Source organism: Xiphophorus couchianus, chromosome 8, assembly GCF_001444195.1.
Source record: "Xiphophorus couchianus chromosome 8, X_couchianus-1.0, whole genome shotgun sequence".
In the NCBI taxonomy this organism is placed as follows: Eukaryota; Metazoa; Chordata; class Actinopteri; order Cyprinodontiformes; family Poeciliidae; genus Xiphophorus; species Xiphophorus couchianus.
In genome coordinates this window covers 26,509,331-26,530,288 of record NC_040235.1, presented here as the reverse complement: position 1 = coordinate 26,530,288, position 20,958 = coordinate 26,509,331, and the positions used below count along the sequence as shown (strand labels likewise).

The 20,958-nt window shown below is 39.8% G+C and overlaps 3 protein-coding genes across 4 annotated transcripts in view; 2 read left to right on the top strand and 1 right to left on the bottom strand.

Moving 5' to 3' along the window:
- On the bottom strand, positions 1–10,176 carry ash2l (ash2 like, histone lysine methyltransferase complex subunit). Of its 2 annotated transcripts, XM_028026469.1 has the most exons (17): positions 10,066–10,176; positions 9,351–9,417; positions 8,793–8,938; positions 8,627–8,715; positions 8,449–8,543; positions 7,764–7,859; positions 7,521–7,616; positions 7,360–7,435; positions 6,545–6,562; positions 2,614–2,713; positions 2,279–2,496; positions 2,031–2,198; positions 1,070–1,263; positions 880–972; positions 708–806; positions 572–631; positions 1–464 (listed from the first exon to the last, which is right to left on the bottom strand). In XM_028026469.1, exons 1-17 carry the CDS (start codon positions 10,122–10,124, stop codon positions 357–359), a joined length of 1,782 nt encoding a protein of 593 aa, XP_027882270.1. In that variant the 5' UTR covers positions 10,125–10,176; the 3' UTR covers positions 1–356. The 2 variants fall into 2 exon arrangements, with proteins under 2 accessions (XP_027882270.1, XP_027882271.1); XM_028026470.1 differs by lacking the exon at positions 6,545–6,562.
- A 157-nt stretch (positions 10,177–10,333) lies between these two features.
- pnx (posterior neuron-specific homeobox) lies at positions 10,334–14,457 on the top strand. Its single transcript, XM_028026473.1, has 2 exons — positions 10,334–13,436; positions 13,507–14,457. Exons 1-2 carry the CDS (start codon positions 13,226–13,228, stop codon positions 13,944–13,946), a joined length of 651 nt encoding a protein of 216 aa, XP_027882274.1. The 5' UTR covers positions 10,334–13,225; the 3' UTR covers positions 13,947–14,457.
- Positions 14,458–17,525: 3,068 nt separating this feature from the next.
- Positions 17,526–20,958, top strand: part of aebp1a (AE binding protein 1a) — a 31,398-nt gene continuing 27,965 nt past the window's right edge. Inside the window, exon 1 of the mRNA XM_028026468.1 lies at positions 17,526–17,784. Within this exon, the coding sequence (XP_027882269.1) occupies positions 17,526–17,784 (259 nt within the window). The remainder of the gene's footprint in view (positions 17,785–20,958) is intronic.

Here is a 20,958-nt window from a genome sequence, read left to right as displayed (position 1 = left end):
TTTTTTTTCATTAAAGACACATTTATTTTTTAATCCAAAGTATAAAACAGTAAATAACAAAAACACAGAAAACACTATGGATTAAGGACCAGACTCTCTTCTCAGGCCTGTAAAAGGATTGACTGTTGTGTGGAACATATGGCAGATCAGGCTGCACTGTGATGATGTGAGTTCTCTGAAGTCAGAGCACCAACGATCAGTTTATTCAGATGGCACATCTGGGAATTATGCCATCAAGTCTTAATAATCACTACTGAGGTTGTAGCTCATGGATCTAAAGAGGGGAACTTTACCTACGCTCTGTTTAGCATTGTTTAGATGTCTGATGGTGGAACGGCTTATGAACTGGTCTACATTTATCCCTCCCATGGCGGGCTGCGGCGTCCGTCCACCTCTGTCTCAACGTGGTACAGCATGTCTGCCAGCGTGTGCTCGATCACTGCACCCCAACCCATGTCACTCATCTGAGAGAGTGAAAGGAAATACATTCCAACATGAGCAATCAGCTGCTGTGGAGTTAGTTAGAACAGATTGGTAAAAAGTAGTAAGTACAGAAGTAAAAAGCTCTCACCGGTTGGTATTTAATGTCCTTAGGTGGGTATTTGAATTGAGGCCCAAAGTTGACAGAAACCTGTGAAGAAGAGAAAGTCAAATTTACTCATCTGGTTGTTTAAAGACAGAAATTTGTGTCCTGATCCTGTACTGACCGTACAGCTCTTATACAAGGAGATTGCAGGAAAGTAGATGCCTTCAAAGAGGTTCTCAAAGGCAACTCCTTGGTTAACGCCATTTTTATAGAACAACATCTGAAATACAACATTCCAGAGTCAACACCGGCAACTTCTCTAACTTTATTCGCTCAAAGGAGAGTCTCCTCACCCTGCTGGGATTCACCGACTTCAGGCTTTTCTCCGCTTTGTCCACATAGTCCTTCTCCTCAAAGTACAGGTAGCTCTTGAATTTAATAAGCGCCTGGAGAGAGAGTCATGAAATCAACCGCCAATCAAAGCAGCTGATATGAACCAATCGACAACCATTGTGAGTTGAGTTTTATGTATCAGGTGCTTACCTTGTCCTTGTATGTGTCTGGAAGAGCCTTTGCTGTCTCCGTTTCATCAGGCAGCTCTATGAAGAAGCCCAGTGTGTCCCCCTGACCATAGCTTGAGGAGTAATGCTTCCCTATCGACTGGTGAAAGCGAGTCCCCTTCTTACTCCGCCAAGAATAACTGAACTTGTCATAACCCAGAGGAGCCTGAAGGTTGCCTGAAATTTGAGCATGAAAAATGAGTTCATGAGTTCGATCTCTTCTGAATCTCCAGACAAAAGGAACATGTTCCATACTCTACATGGTGAAACTGGCCATTGCCTTTCTATGCAGTTCTGCTTGTTACCAATCTCCCTTCAGTGCTCTATCCAGAAATTCACTCACTGAGTTCAATTTCTCTGATTAGAAAGTCAACGGATCAATCCGCAAACACAAGGGGCCATTCAGTTTGAGTTGACAACCAGGTATTGAGCAATTAAAGTCAGAGCAAAAGGAGTGCATAAGACATTTTATTGTTGGCAAAGATGCAATGTCCCTACTCCCTATGGAGTTGCTTACAGCAAACACAATTTACAGTAAGTTTAATTGAGCTGGCACATTACATACTTCACGGCCAAACATCAGCGACTGGGTAAACTCAGATTCAATCCACACCTCCAGCAAGCCGTCACGTCTCAAGAGCCAATGGTTTAGACCAGGGACAGTGTCCTGCAACTTCTAAATGTGTCTTTGCTTCAAGACACCTGAGTAAAATAATCAAGTATTAGCAGATCTTGACTGCTTACTCAGGAGGTAATTCAGCCATTTGATTCAGGTCCGCTGGACCACTAACACATCTGAAAGCTGCAGGATACTGGCCCTTGAGGTCTGGAGTTGAACACCCCTGGTCTAGATCATTTGTATGAAGCAAAGCATACCACAAGAGGCTGGCTTTTACCAGGCTACTACATGGTATAATGTTTACAGTATGTGAGGGAATACTGACCAAGCGGTTGGGACCAGCCCAGTCTAGCTGCCGTCTCTGGGGGCATGTCATCCACTGTCACCTCAAAGTACCAGGCTCCTTTCCTCACGCCGTGTGAAGCCCGGACCATGGAGTAGCCCTTCTCCCCCGTCACAGTCAGCCGGTCGTCTGAGATCTTCAGCTGAGGCGCTGCGACACACCGGGTGAAACGTTGGGTCATGATTCATGAACAGATCTGAGCGTTGGAAAGACTGGTGACATTGTTGTACCTCTGTCATGTAAGGCCAGCAGCACCCTCTCATACAGACAGGCCCGGTACAGATCACCAGGAATGGGTTTTCCAGCCCAGCAGTCCAGCTCCAGTTTCTCGGGGTCCGGAGCATGAGGGTCTGGCTCTGCCAGGATGTAGCGATAGCCATCCTTGTTGAATGGGTGCTCCAGTGGGTAACCATGAGGGGGCAGCCTCTGGGCTGAGAACAACGGGTCACTGCGTAACAAAGGGTCACACGTGAGGAACAAGCCGTGAGGAAGACGCTTTTATCCGGTTCAAAGCTTCATCACGTTCTCACTCAATTTGTCCCGAGTTTGTATTTGCACGTCATACCTCCTGGTTCTCTTTGCCGCTCCTGTAGCCGTTCCCTCCTGCTGCTGCTGCTGTTTACGTTTGGCCCCCCTTCCTTTTCCAGGGCCAGGGGCCAGAGCACCTTTAAAGCCACAAGAAAGTTAAAAAGTGAAATCAAAAAAAGATGCACGCAAAGAAGTGAATGAGCAGTCAGCAGCAAGGGCAGCATACACTCAGTTGACAGGGGACCACAGAACACACACACAGGTTGAAGCAGTGGCTGCTCTATTTAAGCCTCCATTAATTAGTCCCTTCAGGATTTTGCAATTGTTTTTTGGGGGGTTTTTGCAATCAAAACCATTGATTTTTGTGGCACTACTTTAGAAATATTTGCAAGAGATTTCACTATATTGTTTACTCATTAAACCACTTCCAAAATCTACCTAAAAAGATGAGAAAAAAAATACACAGACAGACTGGACACAAACATTTTTATTCTTTAAAAAACTTAAATAGCTAGACTTTTCTTATTTGCAGTACCGATCAGACTAAAACTTGACATAAAATAGGCTGAGGCAGCAGGGTTATAGAAGTAAGAAACACTGCCACCTACAGGTGAGAGTTAGTCACTTAAACCAAATGTTATTCATTCATTTTGCAGAAAATTTTGCACTGAACTCAAATTTGTGTGAAAAATGCAGGGAGCTTTTGATTTTTGAATGAACAGAAGAACTGGAGGGACTACTTGGAGCCATTTTAGTTCCACATTTATACTGGGAGCTTTTATCCACATCTCCAAGAATTATTTACTATTTACTTATCATCAACTTAATTACCTTTAATAAATAGAATAGCCTTATGATTACGTTTTTGAAGCGTAGACCTATGGACATCCATGTAAAAATAGGACTTTTTTTTTTTTTATTGTTTGTGCAAGTTAAACTTGATCTCAAATAAAAACCCAAAGCTGATGAAAAAATTTTTGTTTTTGATCAAATGCTTTTAAATACAATCCATAAGAGCAATAAAAGACATATTGGTAGTGTCAGTCCAATTTTTCTTTTTGAAACTTGTAATTATCCATCAACTTTCTAAATAATATTATTTTCTTACTATTTGTTGCATTAGTGTGAAACAATGTCTACCACTTCAATTGTCATCATAAAACTAAAATACATAGATTTTGTGTCTTGTTCACATCTGGAATAGAAGAATATTTGCCATTGTTTATAACTCTTTGCCATCAGTCATCAGTGATCATTCTTAGCTGATATCCAAGGACGCCCAGCTCCTCGTTGCTATGTCAGAATACATCAGCTGCAAACAGACCTCAGACCACAGTCTGAGTGTTTCTGGAATAATAATAGTGATCGCTCAACCAGCAGCAGTCTGACCTGCTCTGTGTAGGTCAGACATAACACACAAAGTCGAATCGTCTGAAAAACGGTTTGTAGTGAAACAACACGAGGTGAATACGTCAGACTGCCGGTGAACACATGAGCACAAAGGGAAAGCAGGTTATTTGGCCAACATGGGTGAAAGAGCAGGCACAAAACAGCAGGAATTAATGTCACCTGACTGTCTGGGGAGTTTCTGGGGGCCTACTGTTTCGATTTTCAGGATATTTGAAAGTACAAATGCAATGACACACTTTTTTCCACTTCCGATACCGATATCTGAGGTTTTGTATCGGCTGATTCCGATCTGATACAGAAGAACAGTGCTGCTTAATTGACCTAAAACAATTTTTTTAACAGACATAAATGTACTGAATTGCAAATGTATTTTATAACTCTGCACCAGTACAGCTCACTTAAATATACCCATAGCGTCACAAGCCTGGTCAAACATGGAAAATCATCTTTAATTTGTTCAGTCAGTGTGATTAGGAGTAGAACAGTCGATGTGAAGGAAACTGAAACTGACAGAAACAATGGTTTGACTACCTTGATCAAACCTGTTAAAAATAAACTTTAACAAACCTTTCAAATAGTTCAGAAAGTGCAGTTAGGAATTCTAAATATAATGGAAAATAAATGAAAAAGCTTGACTTGCACAAAGTACAGAATAGAATAAATCTGCCCTTTGGGATTGGGAACATCGTCACCAATACCTGATCTGGAATTTTTTCAATATCTGGATAGATATAGACATCATTATCAGATCGGTGCATCTCTACTTAAAAGTGCTTAAACTAATAAAATATGAGAATCAGCAACAACTATACAAACTAGATAAAATAGATATAAACATAAATGGAACCACAATAAGGATATCATTACTAACCATAACATGTAAAGTCCTCCAACCCAGAGAACTTTTTGAGGAACATGACTCATTCAAGGAGGAAAAAGTGAGCTTTTTTTTTTTACCTCAGTATAAAAAGAGGGAGGAGGATGAGGCTAATTAGCATAAGGGAAGGCCAACAGCAACAAAAAAATGGCACTCTGCTCTCAGGTAGACTTCACCCTGGAGGCAAACTGTCATTTCACACAGGAAGCTTCTAAAGGAAGTCAGAGCGTGTTAGCAGCAAGCCAGACATGTGGAACCTACGGAGAATTGCAAAAGTAGCCATACCCCTGAAACCTTTTTTGATTTTGTCACATAACCACCAATATGTATTATTTTTATTGGGGTTTTATGTGACAGGCCAACACAAAGAGGTCCATAAATGTTATTGTGGGAAAAAAAAAATACATGATTTAGATTTTTTTTTAACCAATAAAAACATGAAAAATGTGACAGGATGAATTTGTATTCAGAACCATTAAGTCTGAATATGATACTATGGAGAACCACACGTTGATGCATTTCTTTTGAGTCAAGTTTATCACAAGAAATCTTTGTTACATATCATTACCTGAATTTTGATGCTGAATGCGACAGTAATGCGATTTCTTTTCTTTTTTTGCCCACATGCGACCCGTGTTCGACATTTTCACATCACAACGACCCAATTCCAATCTTCTCACCCCAAAAATACTCGAGCCACTCCCATATGTGGAACTAAATCTGAAACGCATCAGGTTGTTTTCAAAGCACCTGCAGTCTGAATGGTTATGTTGCATTTAAGTCAACTTTTACGTCATTGATGCGAGACATGGAGCATAATTCTGCACCAGAAGACGTCAAAAAATAGCTGTAAAAAAAAAAAAAAAAACATAATTATGAAAATGAAGCGCATCACATAACAATCCCACCACTCTTGGCTAAGATACGTATCCAAACAGATTTCTCTATAGAAGTTGCACCCAATTCTCCACAAAACAACACTATTATTAGTTGTACTTATCTTTTTATTACCGTCCTTCATCTTGTGGTCTTCTTTTGACATTCCTTTTGGCTCTCATTAATGAATAAACTATAAAATCCATCAATAAACTATCATTTCCATTAATACTTCCATAAACAGAAAGTTGCACCTTCTTCCACTTGTTCCCTGTATCCATTACAAGGCTGGTGGAAAAATCACAAACTAAATATCTTATGGTTTGTAAGGGTAAATTCAAAACGTTCATATTTGAATTTGTGAAAAAATAAATAAAATAGAACCATAAATCATTTGTGCTTCCACATAATTATGCACTAGTTTGTGTTGGTCTGTCACAGAAAATCCCAATAAAACATTGCAATTTGTTGTTGCGACATGAAAAATGTGGTATGAATACTTATGCAAGGCACTGTATGTTCAGTGGTTTGGGGGTTGCTGCACAGAGCCGATGCAAAAAAAATAAAAAAGCAGACAGGGAGGTTACATCAGCACCTGGATGAAGTTGTCCACAAGATGCTTATTAGGAATCATGTTTTGGTTTGAGGTAGCAGAGTAAGGGGGTTGGAAGGGTTGTGCTGGAGGAGAGGAGTCGGGGGGGGAGGGGGGACACGACTAAAACCTCAGGGCCAACTTCTATCCAGCAGATTACAAGACACACAAACACACTGAGAAGCTCCAGGTGTCAAAATGTAACATATTCACCTGAGAAAGAAGATCCACCTGGAAGAAAATGCACACAAACACTCCGGTCATCATCTCTGGACACTGCCTTCATTCAGGCTTGGCTTTTTTTTTGTTTGTTTGTTTCTTTGTTTTTAACAAGTAACCTGATTCATTTTGGTGTTTGTGAACAAAATCAAAACTCCTAAAAGCAATCAATTATTGTCAGTTTTAAGTAAATGCGTAGGTTGTGTGACAATAAAGATGACAAAGAATAGTATTTCTTTTTGCACATGTGATTTTAGCATAAATATAAGACCAGTAGTCAAATACTTCCACATATGCATATTACATATTGTCAGCAAGCAGTTTAGATGATAGCTGGTTATTCTTTAAATTTAATAAGCAATAGCAAATCCTTGTATAGATTTAACAACTCAGTGTTTCATGAGCATAACATAAACTTCTGGATTGGTTTATTACTTTGCTTCTAACATTCTTGAAAACTACTCATTTCGAAGAAATGGGTAGTTTCTTCAATGAGTGGTTTAGTAGGATGTGCTAGTTTGTTTCTTCTGTTGTATGTGATTGTCAATAAATATTATCTGCACTCCAATCTAAGAACCAAGACACTGATTCCATTCAGGTCTGGTATGAATGTCTGTTCTGAAGATCTAAACAGCAACAAGACAGAACAACTCAAAGTGGAACAAAAACAACATTTGCCGCCTTCATTTGCATAAGTTTAACCATCTGTAGGCATGTATGAATACATAAAAACATCTTCAAACACTATGCTTCTTCTAGTAAAGGATAGTTTTAAAAAAAACAACAGTTTATCTTTGTTTAACTCTTACCATTGAGCCCACCGGCTGCTGGGGTTCCAGTGGTCTGTTTCTGAGCGTCATATGAGGGTCCTATGCTTCCCAGGTCCTACGCAGAAAAGAACTCAAACCTTCATAAAACATTCAGATTGAGTTGAAACACGCTGTATGTTTACATCCTTAGCAGTAATTACCTGATCTAAAAGGCCAAACTTGGGGTACTCCTCCTCCGGATCCTTACTGCCGGGGTCAGGGTGTTCTTTCACAAGGAACACATCTCGCTCTTTGCTCTAGAAATTTAACAAAACAAGGCAACAATAATGATATGCTTATATGATGAATCCTGGAACTCAGAATGAAAAGAAACCTGCTGTGTATGGGGAGAGGGACAAGTGTATTCAAAGCAACCACTGGTCTCCAGATGCACTCTACGTTACCATTGTCTTCACTATGTTGTTGGGCCAGGTGAGCTTCCCCGGTCTCTGACGGGTCGTCATGCATTCCCAGTGCTTATCAATAAATGGTATGATGTCCTGCAAAGAAATAAATAAATGGAGGAATGTGACTGAAGAAAATAATTCAAGAAACTCTTACTGTGATCCATAATTATTCATTTTCAAAAGTAAAGAAGGAAATTGGTTCTTGTGAGATTCAATTTGGATCCAAACGCTCGTGCAGCGCGTTTTTATTTTTAGATTGTGAAGAGCAGATTAGTGGGCAATAATTATAAGGAGCTGACTGGGAGTGTCACAGGGGAAGGGAGACAGAAGCTCTAGCAATGCTAGGTCCAACTAGGTGTTTTGCACATGGAGATTAAAGGATTTCTCAAACATGCATAAAATAATCATAGTCACACTCCAGGTATATTTTTGATGAAGGAATAATATAGCTCAAAAAAGTTGATTTTACACAATATCACCCCTTTATGTTTTAACATGTTAAAATTTGTATAATTAATTAACTAAAATTAACATGTGGATCTAGTTTTAGTGAATCTCTTCATATTTGACATAATAATCAAAATTGTAATTAGAAAAAAACAGTGAGAGTTTGAGTTATACATGTAACTCATGTTGTATGACCAGCCAGGGTCACCAGCACCTTAAAAAGATCGACTCCCACCTTATCTTTGGAGAACATGGTCTTAGGATGCTCATCTTGTGTTCTGGACCTCCATGTGAGATTCGCCAAAGCCGTCAGGCACATTTCCTTCAAGTCTAACAAAACATAGAGTGGAATAATTAACAATACTAAAAGGAACGAAGCTCGATAGTCGGGTGTCAGCACCCAGAATACCTACTGGCTTGTTTCCTGAGGAAGTATGTGTTGCCGCTGTGATGGCAGACATTGCAGTGAAACACGTAGTTGGTCATGAAGGGAAGACATGTTCTGTGGAGGAGACAGGCAGTTAACGGCTGCATGTGCAGCAAACAGAAGCCGACATCACTATTCTGAACAAAGCATACGCGGTTTCGATGCCAAATGTTTCCGCTGTGAACCACTTCATGCACAAAGCGCACTGCAGCTCCACCTCCCCGAGCTGCCGCCCGCTCTCCTCATCCCCGGATCCTGTCAGAGCATCAGCGGCTTCTGAGCCATCGCCAGCAGCTTCCTGATGAAAACACCGCCACACAGTCATAAAAACTAAACATCACCCATAAAGAGTGTGTACTGTTAGGTAGGGAAGCATTCTTTAAATACCACTTCTGACCAAAGCAGGAAGCTGTTAATTTTGCCATTAAGTTCCTTGTTCTAGAACAGCAGGATGGGCAGTAGTGTACTGAAATATTATAGAGCTGGTGAAATGCTTTCAAAGGAAGACACTACCCTCTATCGACAGCTACATTTACATGCTGTTTCTTTTATTACATAAAGACACCAGCAAACTTTACATTTGTGCTTTAAGAGCTCACACTTTCTAACCACACAAGATGCATTAAGATAAAAGGCATGTTAAATGAGACTGAAAATAAAAAAAGCAAATGTTAATCTCGAACATATTAATACCAAAATGAAAATATTACCATTCCCTCTTTGCCACTTGATGACTCTGTATCCATACTGGGAGGCTGTTCCCCAAAGGAGGCATCCCTGAAATTCAGAGGAGAGATGAAAACATTTAAACATTTAGTTCTACATTTTATGTTTCTTCTTTTTTTTCTTTTTTTTATAGCAAAAAGCAATATGAGAGTTCACTAAATATTCTGTAGAACCGTCTTGTTTTTCACCCATAACAAAGCAATTCTCACTTTCTAACTGAAGACATTCTGTTCTGCAACCATTTAAGCTACTTCCGTTAGTATTCACATGCAAAATGAACCTTATGCAGGCAGATGTCCGGTAAATTAACACTTAGAACTATAAATGTACCGATTTAAAACTTCAGCTTTGGGTGTGTTTAGAGAACGTTGTTAGCTATGATTTGAATAAGTATGAAGTTCAAGTGAACAAATATAAACTGTCACGCTCTAATTTGCAGAGTTCACATGCTTGGTGCCAAGCGAAACGACATTTAACCGTCAGTAAATAAGGTGTAGATACTTTTAGTGCTTTAAAAAAATTGGCTTTGTTGTTTCATTTTGCTCGTGGCAGCTGGTGTGCACAGCTATCATTTGTTAGCTAGCTGCTCTGCTAACGGTCTTCCTCGTATAAACGCGCCCTATATGTCTGCGAAACTTTACTTTGTGAGCCGAATTACTACGATAACTTCTGTAATTTTTGGCAAAGGTGCACACATACCCGATAGCCAAGTCCTTTTCTGCTGCAGCTACGGTACCCGCCTGCAATTCAGACGCCATGTTTAGAAATCAATGAAAACAAAAAAGTATCGCGAGAGTGCGACTTCCTCTTTTTGTTTTTGCTGAAAGCAATAGCGACACAGCAGGTTAAAAAGAGAACTGCAACAATTGAAGTCAACAATTAGATTAAAACTTAAATTTATTTGTTGTAAATCATTATCAAAACCGTGCAGATTTGGAAAGAGGCATTTTTCCCCATAGTATCCTGTATGCTGTTTAAAAAGGTTTTTCCTGCTCTGTATTTTTGGAATTTGTGGCACATCACTTTTAACACACATGGACTCAAAGTTCTTTTAAGGACGCAGTTGTTGAGCTATTCAGATTCTACACAGCTTAAAAATTGGACGCCTTTCTCCAAGATCCCATTCATACCAAAACTTCTTTAAAAAGTAGTGGAAGAACAGTTAATTTTTTTATACAGAAAAACATACATTTAGTCTGGCTTTCATAAACACTCTACAGAAACTGCTCTACTCAAAGTTTCTAGTGACAGTGTCAGTTGACTCTGGAGCAGCCACTACAATGGTTCTCCTGGATCTTACACACATTTTTGTCACTGTAGATCACAGTATTTCAGAGATGTTGTCCATTATGTGTGGCTCTAGAGTTTTATAGCTCCTGTCTTGCAGAACATCAAGTGTTTTTGCAACCCAGACTGCATCTGACTCCAAGAGCCTCCTATGTGGGATACCACAGGGCTGAGTCTTAGGACCTATTCTCTTTTATCTTCCAAGGCAAAAATAATCAGGCAGTTTTTTGATGTGTCATCTTTTCTATGCAGATGATATCCAGTTCCACTGATCCTTAGAGCCAACTGAATGTTAAATGTTGTACTCATTAATTAACTGTTTCCATTATACTAAATAGTGACAATTACTTGCAGGTGAACTCTTATAAGACCTTAACCCTAATTCATGTCCCAGAGAGCAGAATTCAGAATATTACTTCACAAACTTGTCGTCACAAAGGTTCTCTCTCGTTACTCTCGTTAACCCCTTCCTTTAATTGCTTTCCACTAAAGAGTAATAGGAAACAAGGCTTTTTGTGGATGTAAGACCACCCCACACCACTCTCAGTTATTAACATCTTTGCAGGGTTGTTCACTCACAAGTAGGATTACAACAAGCACAAAAGCAAGTGTGCCAGCAGAGTTTGCACAAAGGAGCACTGGAATGCTGAAAACCTCCCCTGGTGTCGTCTTAAACGCCCTCAAGTGATTGTTAAGGAGATAATGGTGGTGTGCTCTCCTCTTCTTCCCTCTTCTAGGGAAGACACATCTGTGACATCTGGATGAAGATGTGGCTGTGACACTGTAAATTAAACCACACGTTTATTAATCAGTACATCATGCAATGATTTTATGAGAACTGCCTTAAATCTCTGTGGCACAGGTTCAAAATGGTGTCTCAATTATATCATATTATATATCAATCGCAAAATTTAAATCATAATCCATTTAGTGGGAACACTAAATGCATGACTGTGAAACACTTTCCTCTGTTAATCATTTCTTCTCGTTGTTCTGAGTCTATCCCTGCCTCTCTTGTACTGAGAGACAAAGCCCAGGGTCAGAGAAGGTCACGCCTACTGTAGACATCTGCTAATTGTCCTGGTGGGCCGGCCTGTCCCAGTCCGACAATACCAGCTGCTCTGTAGGTGTCGGTAGCTGGGAGTGATGTGGCAGCTGTCACATTCAGGAGCATTTACTCCTGTCCTGATCCCCCTCAGTGACCCTTACCTCCTCCACCCTGCTGTAATCTATACCCCCTCCACCCCCCCTACCCTCCCAAGGCCGAGAGCTGCAGCCATTAAAGTTATTAGGAAACTATCAGCAGTAATGTGGGCTAAAAGGTGAGACAGTCAGGTTTAATTATAAAGGTAATGGAGATGTTCAAAGCTTAGTGGGGAGTTTAAATATAAAAACATGAGTATAGGGACTTACAGAAGTATTCACACCCTACAGTTACAATGTTGTGTGATTAATTGGGATTTTATGTGACAGACTACAAAGCAGTTATTACTTTGTAGTAAGTGCTTTGTACCAATACAAAGCACTATATATGTGTACATAATACCTGCTTTACAATGTTTTAACAGAAATCAAAAAAGTGTGCGATGCATTTATTTCTCTTCAGTTCCCATAGGACCAAAACTTTAGTGTGTCGCTGCAGGTACAGCTTTTAGCTCAGCTAGAAACACAAACTTATTTCTATTTGCTAAATGCCACAATAATGAGACAAAGAACATGTCAGAGATTGATTTTTTGATGTCTTCAAGATCAGAAGATCAGTACTTGCCCCAGTCCCACCGGTTCTGTCAGGAGGAATGGACCAGAACTCCAGCAAGCATTTGTGAAAAGCTTGTAGAAGGGAACCCTAAAGGTTTGACCCAAGTCATACAGTTTAAAGGTTTAGTTCCCTGAAGCCGGCCAAATATGCACTTCTTAACTTCAAAGAAAATGTTTTAAAAATATATCTAAAATGTTCTCAATTCATTTTCTGGCATTTAGCAAATAGAAAACAATTTTGGTAACTCTAAATAAATTAAAACAAGAGAAGTTTGGTCTGATTTAACTTCAGACAATGACAAAAAAAGTCTGTTAATTCAGTCTAAGCAAACCTCTTGTTTCAACTGTATTATCCAAAATACAATGCAATAACATGAAGAAATGGGAAGACGTTCAAACTTTGATTACTTTTGCAACAAGGAAGAAAGTTAGAATAATGAGATGTACTGTCATAAAATTGTCCTTGCCCCCCACAAACACACGCTGCCACACAATAACCGGACAAATGGCGCTTGTGGATCCTGGAACACAAAGAAGAAAAGGTTCCAACTTTCCTCTCCACGGGTCTATAAATTAGCATCACAACGAGCCTTCACGCGTAAAAAATCTCCCATTTGCAAACAATGACAAGTCCGAGTACAAAAAGTAACACGGAGGGAATGAAAGAGCGCACATTTTGACCAGATGCCACACAATAATTAACAAGCTCAGGGGCCTCTCCGGATCCTCCTCATTTACATTGCGAAGGGCCAGCACGGGGGTCCCACAAGGCTGGAGCGTGTCTGCAAAGGTTACGATTGTTCCTGTGAGACAAATGGCCTCACTTAGAATAAAATTCACATCTGAAAGAGAGGCCTATATATATGTTGACTCACGAGGGGCCCAGGAGCCCCCAGAAGCAGACATGCAGGCCGTTACAGTCAAATTACCACAGAGCCAAAGAACCCCATTTTCAGTGGAGGACATCTTGGATCCGACTAAGTTTACCCGGAAATTAAACTCGGCTGGGGAGAAATCAGCTGAAGGTGGAAAACCAGATCAAATCTTATTTAATCTTTCAAATTGTCGATGGCTTTAATTTTTTTTTCCCTCTAGAAAATCAGAATCCTAATGAGGAAAATGGAAAGACGGAGCATCGCACGGCGGGTAAAAGAGAGTTATTACCCCCGCTCAAGGTGAAGAGTCGTCGGATCCGCACCGCCTTCACCCCGGAGCAGCTGCGGGTTCTGGAGTGCAGCTTCCAGAGGAGCCACTATCTGTCGGTGCTGGAGCGCCACACCACCGCCGCGGCCCTCCGCCTGTCGGAGACTCAGGTCAAGATCTGGTTCCAGAACCGACGCACCAAGTGGAGGAAGGAGAGCCTGACTGTGCGGGGAAATGAGGAGGAAGGGGAGCAGCGCGGCTTCATCCCGGCGTTCCCGGCCCACCCCGCGATCTGCGCGGCTCTGACCTGCGGGCCCCTGTACCAGCAAGGCCCCCCGTTCCAGCTGGTTCCGACGCTGCCTCTCATGCCCTACCGATACTGTTACACATGAAACATAATAGTAGCTCGAGCTTGAAATGGGCCAGAATCATAAAAGTCCTGCAGAACCCGCAGCAACTTTTGGAGGAATTTGTTGCCAGACTGTGACTGTCCAGAAAATATTTCAGTAGGAGAAATGTGATATGTTTTCTATTTTATTTTTTACTTTTTGATAAAAGTAAATGTTTTTTTTTAAACTGATTTAATTTGACTTTTTATTGCGTTGATATTTTGTTAAGCAGAAGTTAGGAGCTTAATAAAACCCTCAAATGTGTATCAGAATAATTTAAGATTTTTGTGGGAATAAAATATTTCTGTTTTGGTTTCACGTTTGTTTAATAAATTATTACAATGTGGAATCTTTTGTGGGTGTTTTTTACACTTGGGGTCAGATTCTGTAAATGCAGAAACGTGGTAAAGATCAGAGGCTAAACGGTAGAATAGAAAAATGTTTGAATTACTTTATGCCTTTTCTTTACATTGCAAACAAGATGAACAAGAAATCTACTCAAAATGTGGTAAAAGATCAAATTAAATAAAAAAAAAAATGGATTGCCTGTTCAACTCCTACACATGTTGGATCTTAATAATAAGCTGGTTGTTTTGAATACAGATGTAGTTTTTTTATAGCTAATATAAAAGGGAAAAAAATCAAAAAGTTTTACTTGGGTTCTCCATTCATACAGATGTCTATTACAGTTAATAAAGCTAAAAATAAAATGATTTATTGGACTTCAAAAGTTGTTAATCTATAAATCAATTTAAGTGACTAGGAAAAAAATGGTTGAGTAAAATTGGTGAATAATTTAATAATAAACTGATACTTAGTGTCGTTTTGGTCAGAGAGACTTTATGTTTTTCTCAAATAAAATTCCTAAACAAAAAGCATGAATTTCAATTTGTGTCGTGTTGATTAAAAAAAATTACAAAAAAAAAAAAGTCGAACTCAACATTTTGTTAATGTTTGTTTTCCTGACCACTGCAGTGGTGCTGCAGCTGCAGTTCTGACCAGTAGATGGCGAGAGATAACACATTTATACGAGCGGCATGGTCATGGACGTAACTCTCAATGTCCAGCCAACATTTCCATGTTTTTACTCATCAAGTAATGTATTATTGCAAAGATGAAACGTCAGCATCATGGGAAAACGGAAAATATTGTTCAGAGTGAACTTTAAAGACTTTAACTGCATTGCTTGTTCCGATCCACACACACAGTTTTTACTGAGATGCTCAATTCTTGTCAAACTGAAGAATTTGTTACTTTTTATGTACAATAAAAAAAACAACATGAAATGAAACTCCACCACTGAATTCGACCTTTTTGTAAAAAGTCTTTTTGACACACATATCACAAACAGTAACAATCCTTCTGCAGCACATCTGCATGTAATTTGTCTCCCACTCTCTCCTCAGATGTCAGGCCATTTTTAACCCGGCAGCATATCCAGCAAAAACAGACACAGAAACAAAGCACTGGTGCATTTTAAAGAACCATCTGGTGACCTTAAAACCAATATTTCCATTTCCATTTCAGAAGCTAGCTAATTTTTCACTGAGTAAAGTTCGAGACCATTGTAGAATAAACATCATGGAGAAAGTAAATGGGGCATGTACAACACTTTTTAGTAAGGAAGAAAAATTTAAATAACATCAGCAATAGTCCTTTCATCTCACAAATATGTGCCTTGTGTTGGTCTGTATCAAAAAATCCCAGTAAAATATATTACTTGTTTTTGTGACTTGACATGAAACAAGTCAAAAGTTAAAAGTTAAGAGTTCTTACACAGCAGTGTAAAAAATAATCATAAGATAAAGTGCTGAGGGACCTTTAAGTCCTGAAGAGGATGCTGGAGTCAACCTATAATCCATCTACACTAGAGATAATTATTACCAGATGGAAGGAAAAAAAACAAAGATAAAAAAGGCTTCTGACGTCCAGCTGAAAAATTTGTCCAGACCTGAGTTTATTTTAGGTTTCTGCTTGATGATTTAGATGACTGGTACAATTTTGTAGCATCTGTTTACTGAGATCAAAGAAGAGCCTGCACTGCAAGCTAATGCTAAAGATACAGATGTGGAGCTTTTATCACAGAGAAAGCAGTTTGCATTATTCAGTTTTAATCAGTAATACTTTCCTAATGCTTTGTGAAATTAAACGACGTAGTATTTTTTCATTAACTTATTATAAATGGGAATGGACAGGAAGGATCTCATGTAGTGGTCTGTATTACAGCAGTTCTGAAGGAACGTCTGACTGAAGACAGTGTTGTCATGAAGAGGACACTCTGCTGTCTGTTATGTTATTAATTTTATGAAGAATCCAACTTTAGAAGAGTTCTCTTTTTTAAGTCGTGCATTCATGCAAAAACACCTCTGCACTGGATTATTAGTGATTACTAAATATACATTTCAAAAGTTTAAAATATATACATTTCACCCGCATCATGCTTCTGGGAAAGACTTGTTTTGCTAACAAGATTTTCTTAGGCAAAGTCACAATTGTGAGCTGACACTCTTAAGTTGACAGTTTCACTTTAAAATAAAATGCTGTATATATAAAGTATGACTTAAAATAAATTTGACATAATTTCAAGATTTAAATTTGGGCCTCTGGCTCTTTAAAAACTATCGTTCTTTCTGAAACTCTGCCTCCAAGAAGTCATCACAACATGGCTCCTCTAGTAACCCTTTAGCAACGTTTTTACCAGCGCTGCACTGAGAAGCAGCTCCTATAATGAGCTTCACAGATGCGTGGCTCCACCAGGTGTTTGCTAATTGCTGCTGACTAGTCTGAAGGAGCTGAATGGGGAGGGCGGCTCTGTGAGGCAAAAGCTGAGAAGCTTGGAAACTGTAGTTCCTGGGAGGAGTTAAGTCTCGAAGGCGGTGCTAAGTCCACCCAGGCATTTTGCACAGATGAGAGATTAAAGGATTTCTTAATCATTCATGAAAGAATCAAAACAACCCTCCAGGTATGTTTTTGATGAGGGAATGACATTATAAAATGATGTGAAGCTTAAAAAAGTCAATTTTACACAATACTGCCTCTTTAAATTACAGAGTTATACACAGACACAGCAAACGGCCATCATGTTATTCTTCTTATTCTTCCCACAAGCGATTCCTTTGGCTTTGCTCAGCATGAAATCAGTTTTTCCAAAGTTATAATTAGCCCCCTGCATCAAGCAAACCTGAGAGTCGAGTCTTTTTCTTTTGTTAAAAGCCAAACAGTCACCCTCCTACACTTCTTCCCCTTTTTCCTTCTGCTGTCTCCCTCACAGGAATGTCCCATGCATGACAGATGCTCCTCCCCTCTCCTGAGAGACGGGTGAGGGGAAAGAGGGGGTGAAGGGCTATGACGGATAAGTAAGAGGCAGCAAAGAAAGTGTATGTGTGTGTGTGTGTGTTAAGTCAGCAGAGTTTTCTTCCTCAGCCTGTGCAAGCTCTCATTAGAGAGGAGGAAGCTCTCTAGACTCTTCCTTTTCATGTTATCTCCAGACGCCTCCATTGCATCTGCAGATCAGATGTCGAGCAATCTCTGCATCTAGTTTTGGTATTTACCCCTGGAGTACATCTGCTGTAATTCACCCTCATGCTTTATTTCAGAGAAATGAGGGCAGAGGTGCTGGTGGTCTGGGTCGGGCTGAGCCTTTGTTGGGGTCTTGTCACTGCCGAAGAACCTGCGGAGGAGAAGCAGCTGTCAAGAGCCAAAGCTCTGGCGAGAGAACCCCGGGGGCTGATCGGAGACGGGGGCAGATGGGACACTGAAATGTCAGACGAGCCAGCTGAAGTTACAGTAGAGGAGAAGAGCAAAGCAAAGAAAAAGAAAAGCCCTGAGGAAATTGAGGCCGGTAAGTTGGAGCTCAAGCAAAAAATGCATCTGTGAGTTTTCCTGACCTTTCCTGGCCTCTCATGTTGTCAGAGGTCCCACTTACAGCCTTAAAAGAGTAGTGTGGAGTTGTTGAAATGAAGTTCTGTTAAAAGTATATTACATCATAACTGCAGTAGAAAATGCACTTGGTTTCTTCATAGGGCTGCACAAAATGGAAAAATCGTGCAGTGGCAAAACAAAGATTGACTATAGCAATGACTACATCAGCTGCAATTCACACATTTTCCTTATTTCTCTTTAGTAATTCATTGTTGGAAAAAAATCTCCATCTCTTGACCTAATTTGCTGAATGAGCTGGAGAACAGGCACAAGGGGAGTGCAGACAGCTAGTTTAGACAGACAGATAGGTAGGTAGGCAGGTTATTATTATTATGGATAGATGGCATTTAGCAGGCTGATACAGCCTTCATTCAGTATAGATCCAGATAAGTTGGTCTCAAATGCTGAAGCAAAAGGGACCGTGACCTAAGTGTATTTTTTTACAGTCTTAAAGTGCAACTAACCACCTTAAAAAAGCTTATCTCACCCCTCACAAATTTGGAAACGTACCAGCAAAGTGGGTGGAGCCAAAAGACACAGAGGGGTGTGGCCAGGTGTGGGGATCAACGGAGGCTGTTGAGCAGGGCTGTGGTCAGGAGGAACGATGCACTGTTGCTTACTTCTAAACTTTGTCGCTATATTTGGTGACTTTTAAAACCCCTGTAGCGACTTTTTATACAAAAAACAAGGAAATCTTTTCTTTCTGTGTTGTTGGAGATTTTTATGGCAACAACGCACCTCCCACTTCCTGTACTGCAGCATACTGTCACCAGTGATCAGAGCAGAGGAGAGTTATTCCACTCTGTGTCCACATTGCAAATGCATCATACGTTTGTAAAGCTGAGTAACGCCGTCGATCAAAGCTTGCTGTGGCCACGCTCGCTATTCCAGCTATTGAGTCATGATGACTCACCATGTGTCTGAGTGAGATGTTTTAATACCTGAATGTGGAGCAGAGTGACGAAAAGCTTTATTGTTAATCATTTGATCAAAGGGGCCAGCACTGAGACAATTTTAGTCAAAATAAGTGGAAGTAAACATGAAGATAGAACCCTAGATAACATATTTATAAATAGCTCCAATCTCTATATGAATTTGCAAATCGTTTACAGAAAAGGCCATTGTTTATATGGAATATGGAGATAGGTGGTGGTGTGCCACCAATGATCTTCCTGTCTGAAACAAGTGTTGTTAACAAAACTTAAAGCATTTATGTTCAATAAAAATCCAAAAACAAATAATTTAACAGTCATTAAAACTTCTAGAATAGTTTTGCCTTTGATACTGCTGAGTACATAAAGCAAATATGAAGGTTCACAAAAATGGTTTGCATAAAAGCACCAAGATTAATTTTTGGATTTGGATTCTTTGAAACAGAAAACTATTTTGCTACTGTCCTTTTTCAGGCCAGCTGTCAACCTCAGCGTCCAAAACCAATTAATTTGAACTAATATTGAATGAAGAGAGCAAGGGAATTGTCTGCTTAACTGCTTCTAACCTTTTTAAAAGAAGCACAATTAAAAATCCTGAAATGTCTCTTTAAATCTGAGACTCTGAGGCGACACAGGCGGCGAAAGTCTGCAATCAATCTATGAGGCAGGCAGTCATTTAGTTTGAGAAAAGAGAGAGAGAGAGAGAGATGTGTCCAGACATTTAGTTTGCTTCAGCAATATTCTTACCTCTCTGCAAATGTTGTCCAAAACAAAAGCAGATCAAGAGCTGCAGGAATGTTGTTTGGTTGAACATGCCTCTGATTCTGGGATGACTGGCCAGAATCTTGCAGTGATTCAGCTGGTGGCCTGACTTTTTCCTGGCAGGACCACAACGATACAGCTTACACGTTACGCTTTCCCTGTACGTGTGTGTGGGCATGGGCGTGTGTGTGTGGCCTTGCATTTTATGCATTATAAGGACAATGTTATGTTGTAGGGACCTCTTGAAGAGGTGTTGTTTTTGGGTTAGAGGTTATGTTTAGGAGTAAGGTGTGAATTTAGTTTAGGCTGGGATTAGGGTTAAGGTCAGGGTTAAGCTATAGAAATTAATACAAAATGAATGGAAGTCAATGTGAAGTTCCTGTGGCGATAGAAGACATACTGTATATGTGTGTGTGTGGGGGTGGGCGTGTGTGTGTACTTGTTTAGCTATTCTTTTTAGGACCGTTTTTGGCATATTTCCTTACCTCTGAAGAGTGATGGGCCTCATGGGGACCAAAGAATAATAAAGTGGGCCCCATTGTTTAGTGTTAGAGTGTAGGTTTAGAGGTAAGGTGTGAATTAGGTTTTGTTTAAGGTTAGCAGGAATACACTAATAATAGTAAGAGAAGGTTTGAAAAAATGTCTGGCATAAATGCATGGAAGTCAATGCAAAGTCCTAATATGGGTAAAACTACCCATATTACATTACACATAGATTTCAGGAGCTGGTTTTGAAAAGCACAATGATACTAATGAGAAAGCAAGTTTTCTGGGGGGGGGAATGAAAATAGAAGGCACATTTGTGGGGAAACCACACAGAATGATTAACAGCTGAAATGTTTCCACTACAATTTTCCACAAGTGGGGAGAAAGGATTTACAAGAGGCCCCACTTTCAGATACACCACTGCAAGGGAGCTCATGTTGTGACTCTGCTCCACATTCAGCTAAACCACAAACCTGGCTACCTGTGTTTTCCATGAGTAACAGTAGTTACATAAAGGTCTGTACTTGCCTTTGTGCAGTTCTTAGTCCTTGCCAAAGTCTGAATTCCTTTATTTCCATTTTGCTAACATGAACCGAATGAAGTGATGTGATTCAGAGTCTTGGCAAAAATATTCCTACTGGCTTCTTTCTGCTCAAGCCCAAGCTCATCTTCTGAATAACACTGTAATTTAATTTGATGCAGATGAGTTTTCATTTTAGGGTAGTGCTAGTGTTTTATCTTCTATAAAAAATTGTAAAAAAAAAAAACAACAACCCTGAACAACATAAGAGATTAGTTTCAGGTTACACCCTCAAGAAATTTCAATTTATGTTTTTGAAAACCATAACTGCCTCCTGAAATTTTCCACATTTTGGAACAAAACGTCTTTATAAGCAACCTAATTAATAAATATT

What these genes read in the sequence shown, in the direction of transcription:
- ash2l (XM_028026469.1), bottom strand. Translation starts at nt 10,124, where the DNA reads ATGGCGTCTGAATTGCAGGCGGGTACCGTAGCTGCAGCAGAAAAGGAC. An exon ending in GCTGGCCTTACATGACAGAG is followed by an intron (nt 2,199 to 2,278) that starts GTACAACAATGT and finishes GGTGTGTCGCAG; the next exon opens with CGCCTCAGCTGAAGATCTCA. An exon ending in CAGACACATACAAGGACAAG is followed by an intron (nt 973 to 1,069) that starts GTAAGCACCTGA and finishes CTCTCTCTCCAG; the next exon opens with GCGCTTATTAAATTCAAGAG.
- pnx (XM_028026473.1), top strand. Translation starts at nt 13,226, where the DNA reads ATGGCCTCACTTAGAATAAAATTCACATCTGAAAGAGAGGCCTATATA. An exon ending in TGGGGAGAAATCAGCTGAAG is followed by an intron (nt 13,437 to 13,506) that starts GTGGAAAACCAG and finishes TTTTCCCTCTAG; the next exon opens with AAAATCAGAATCCTAATGAG.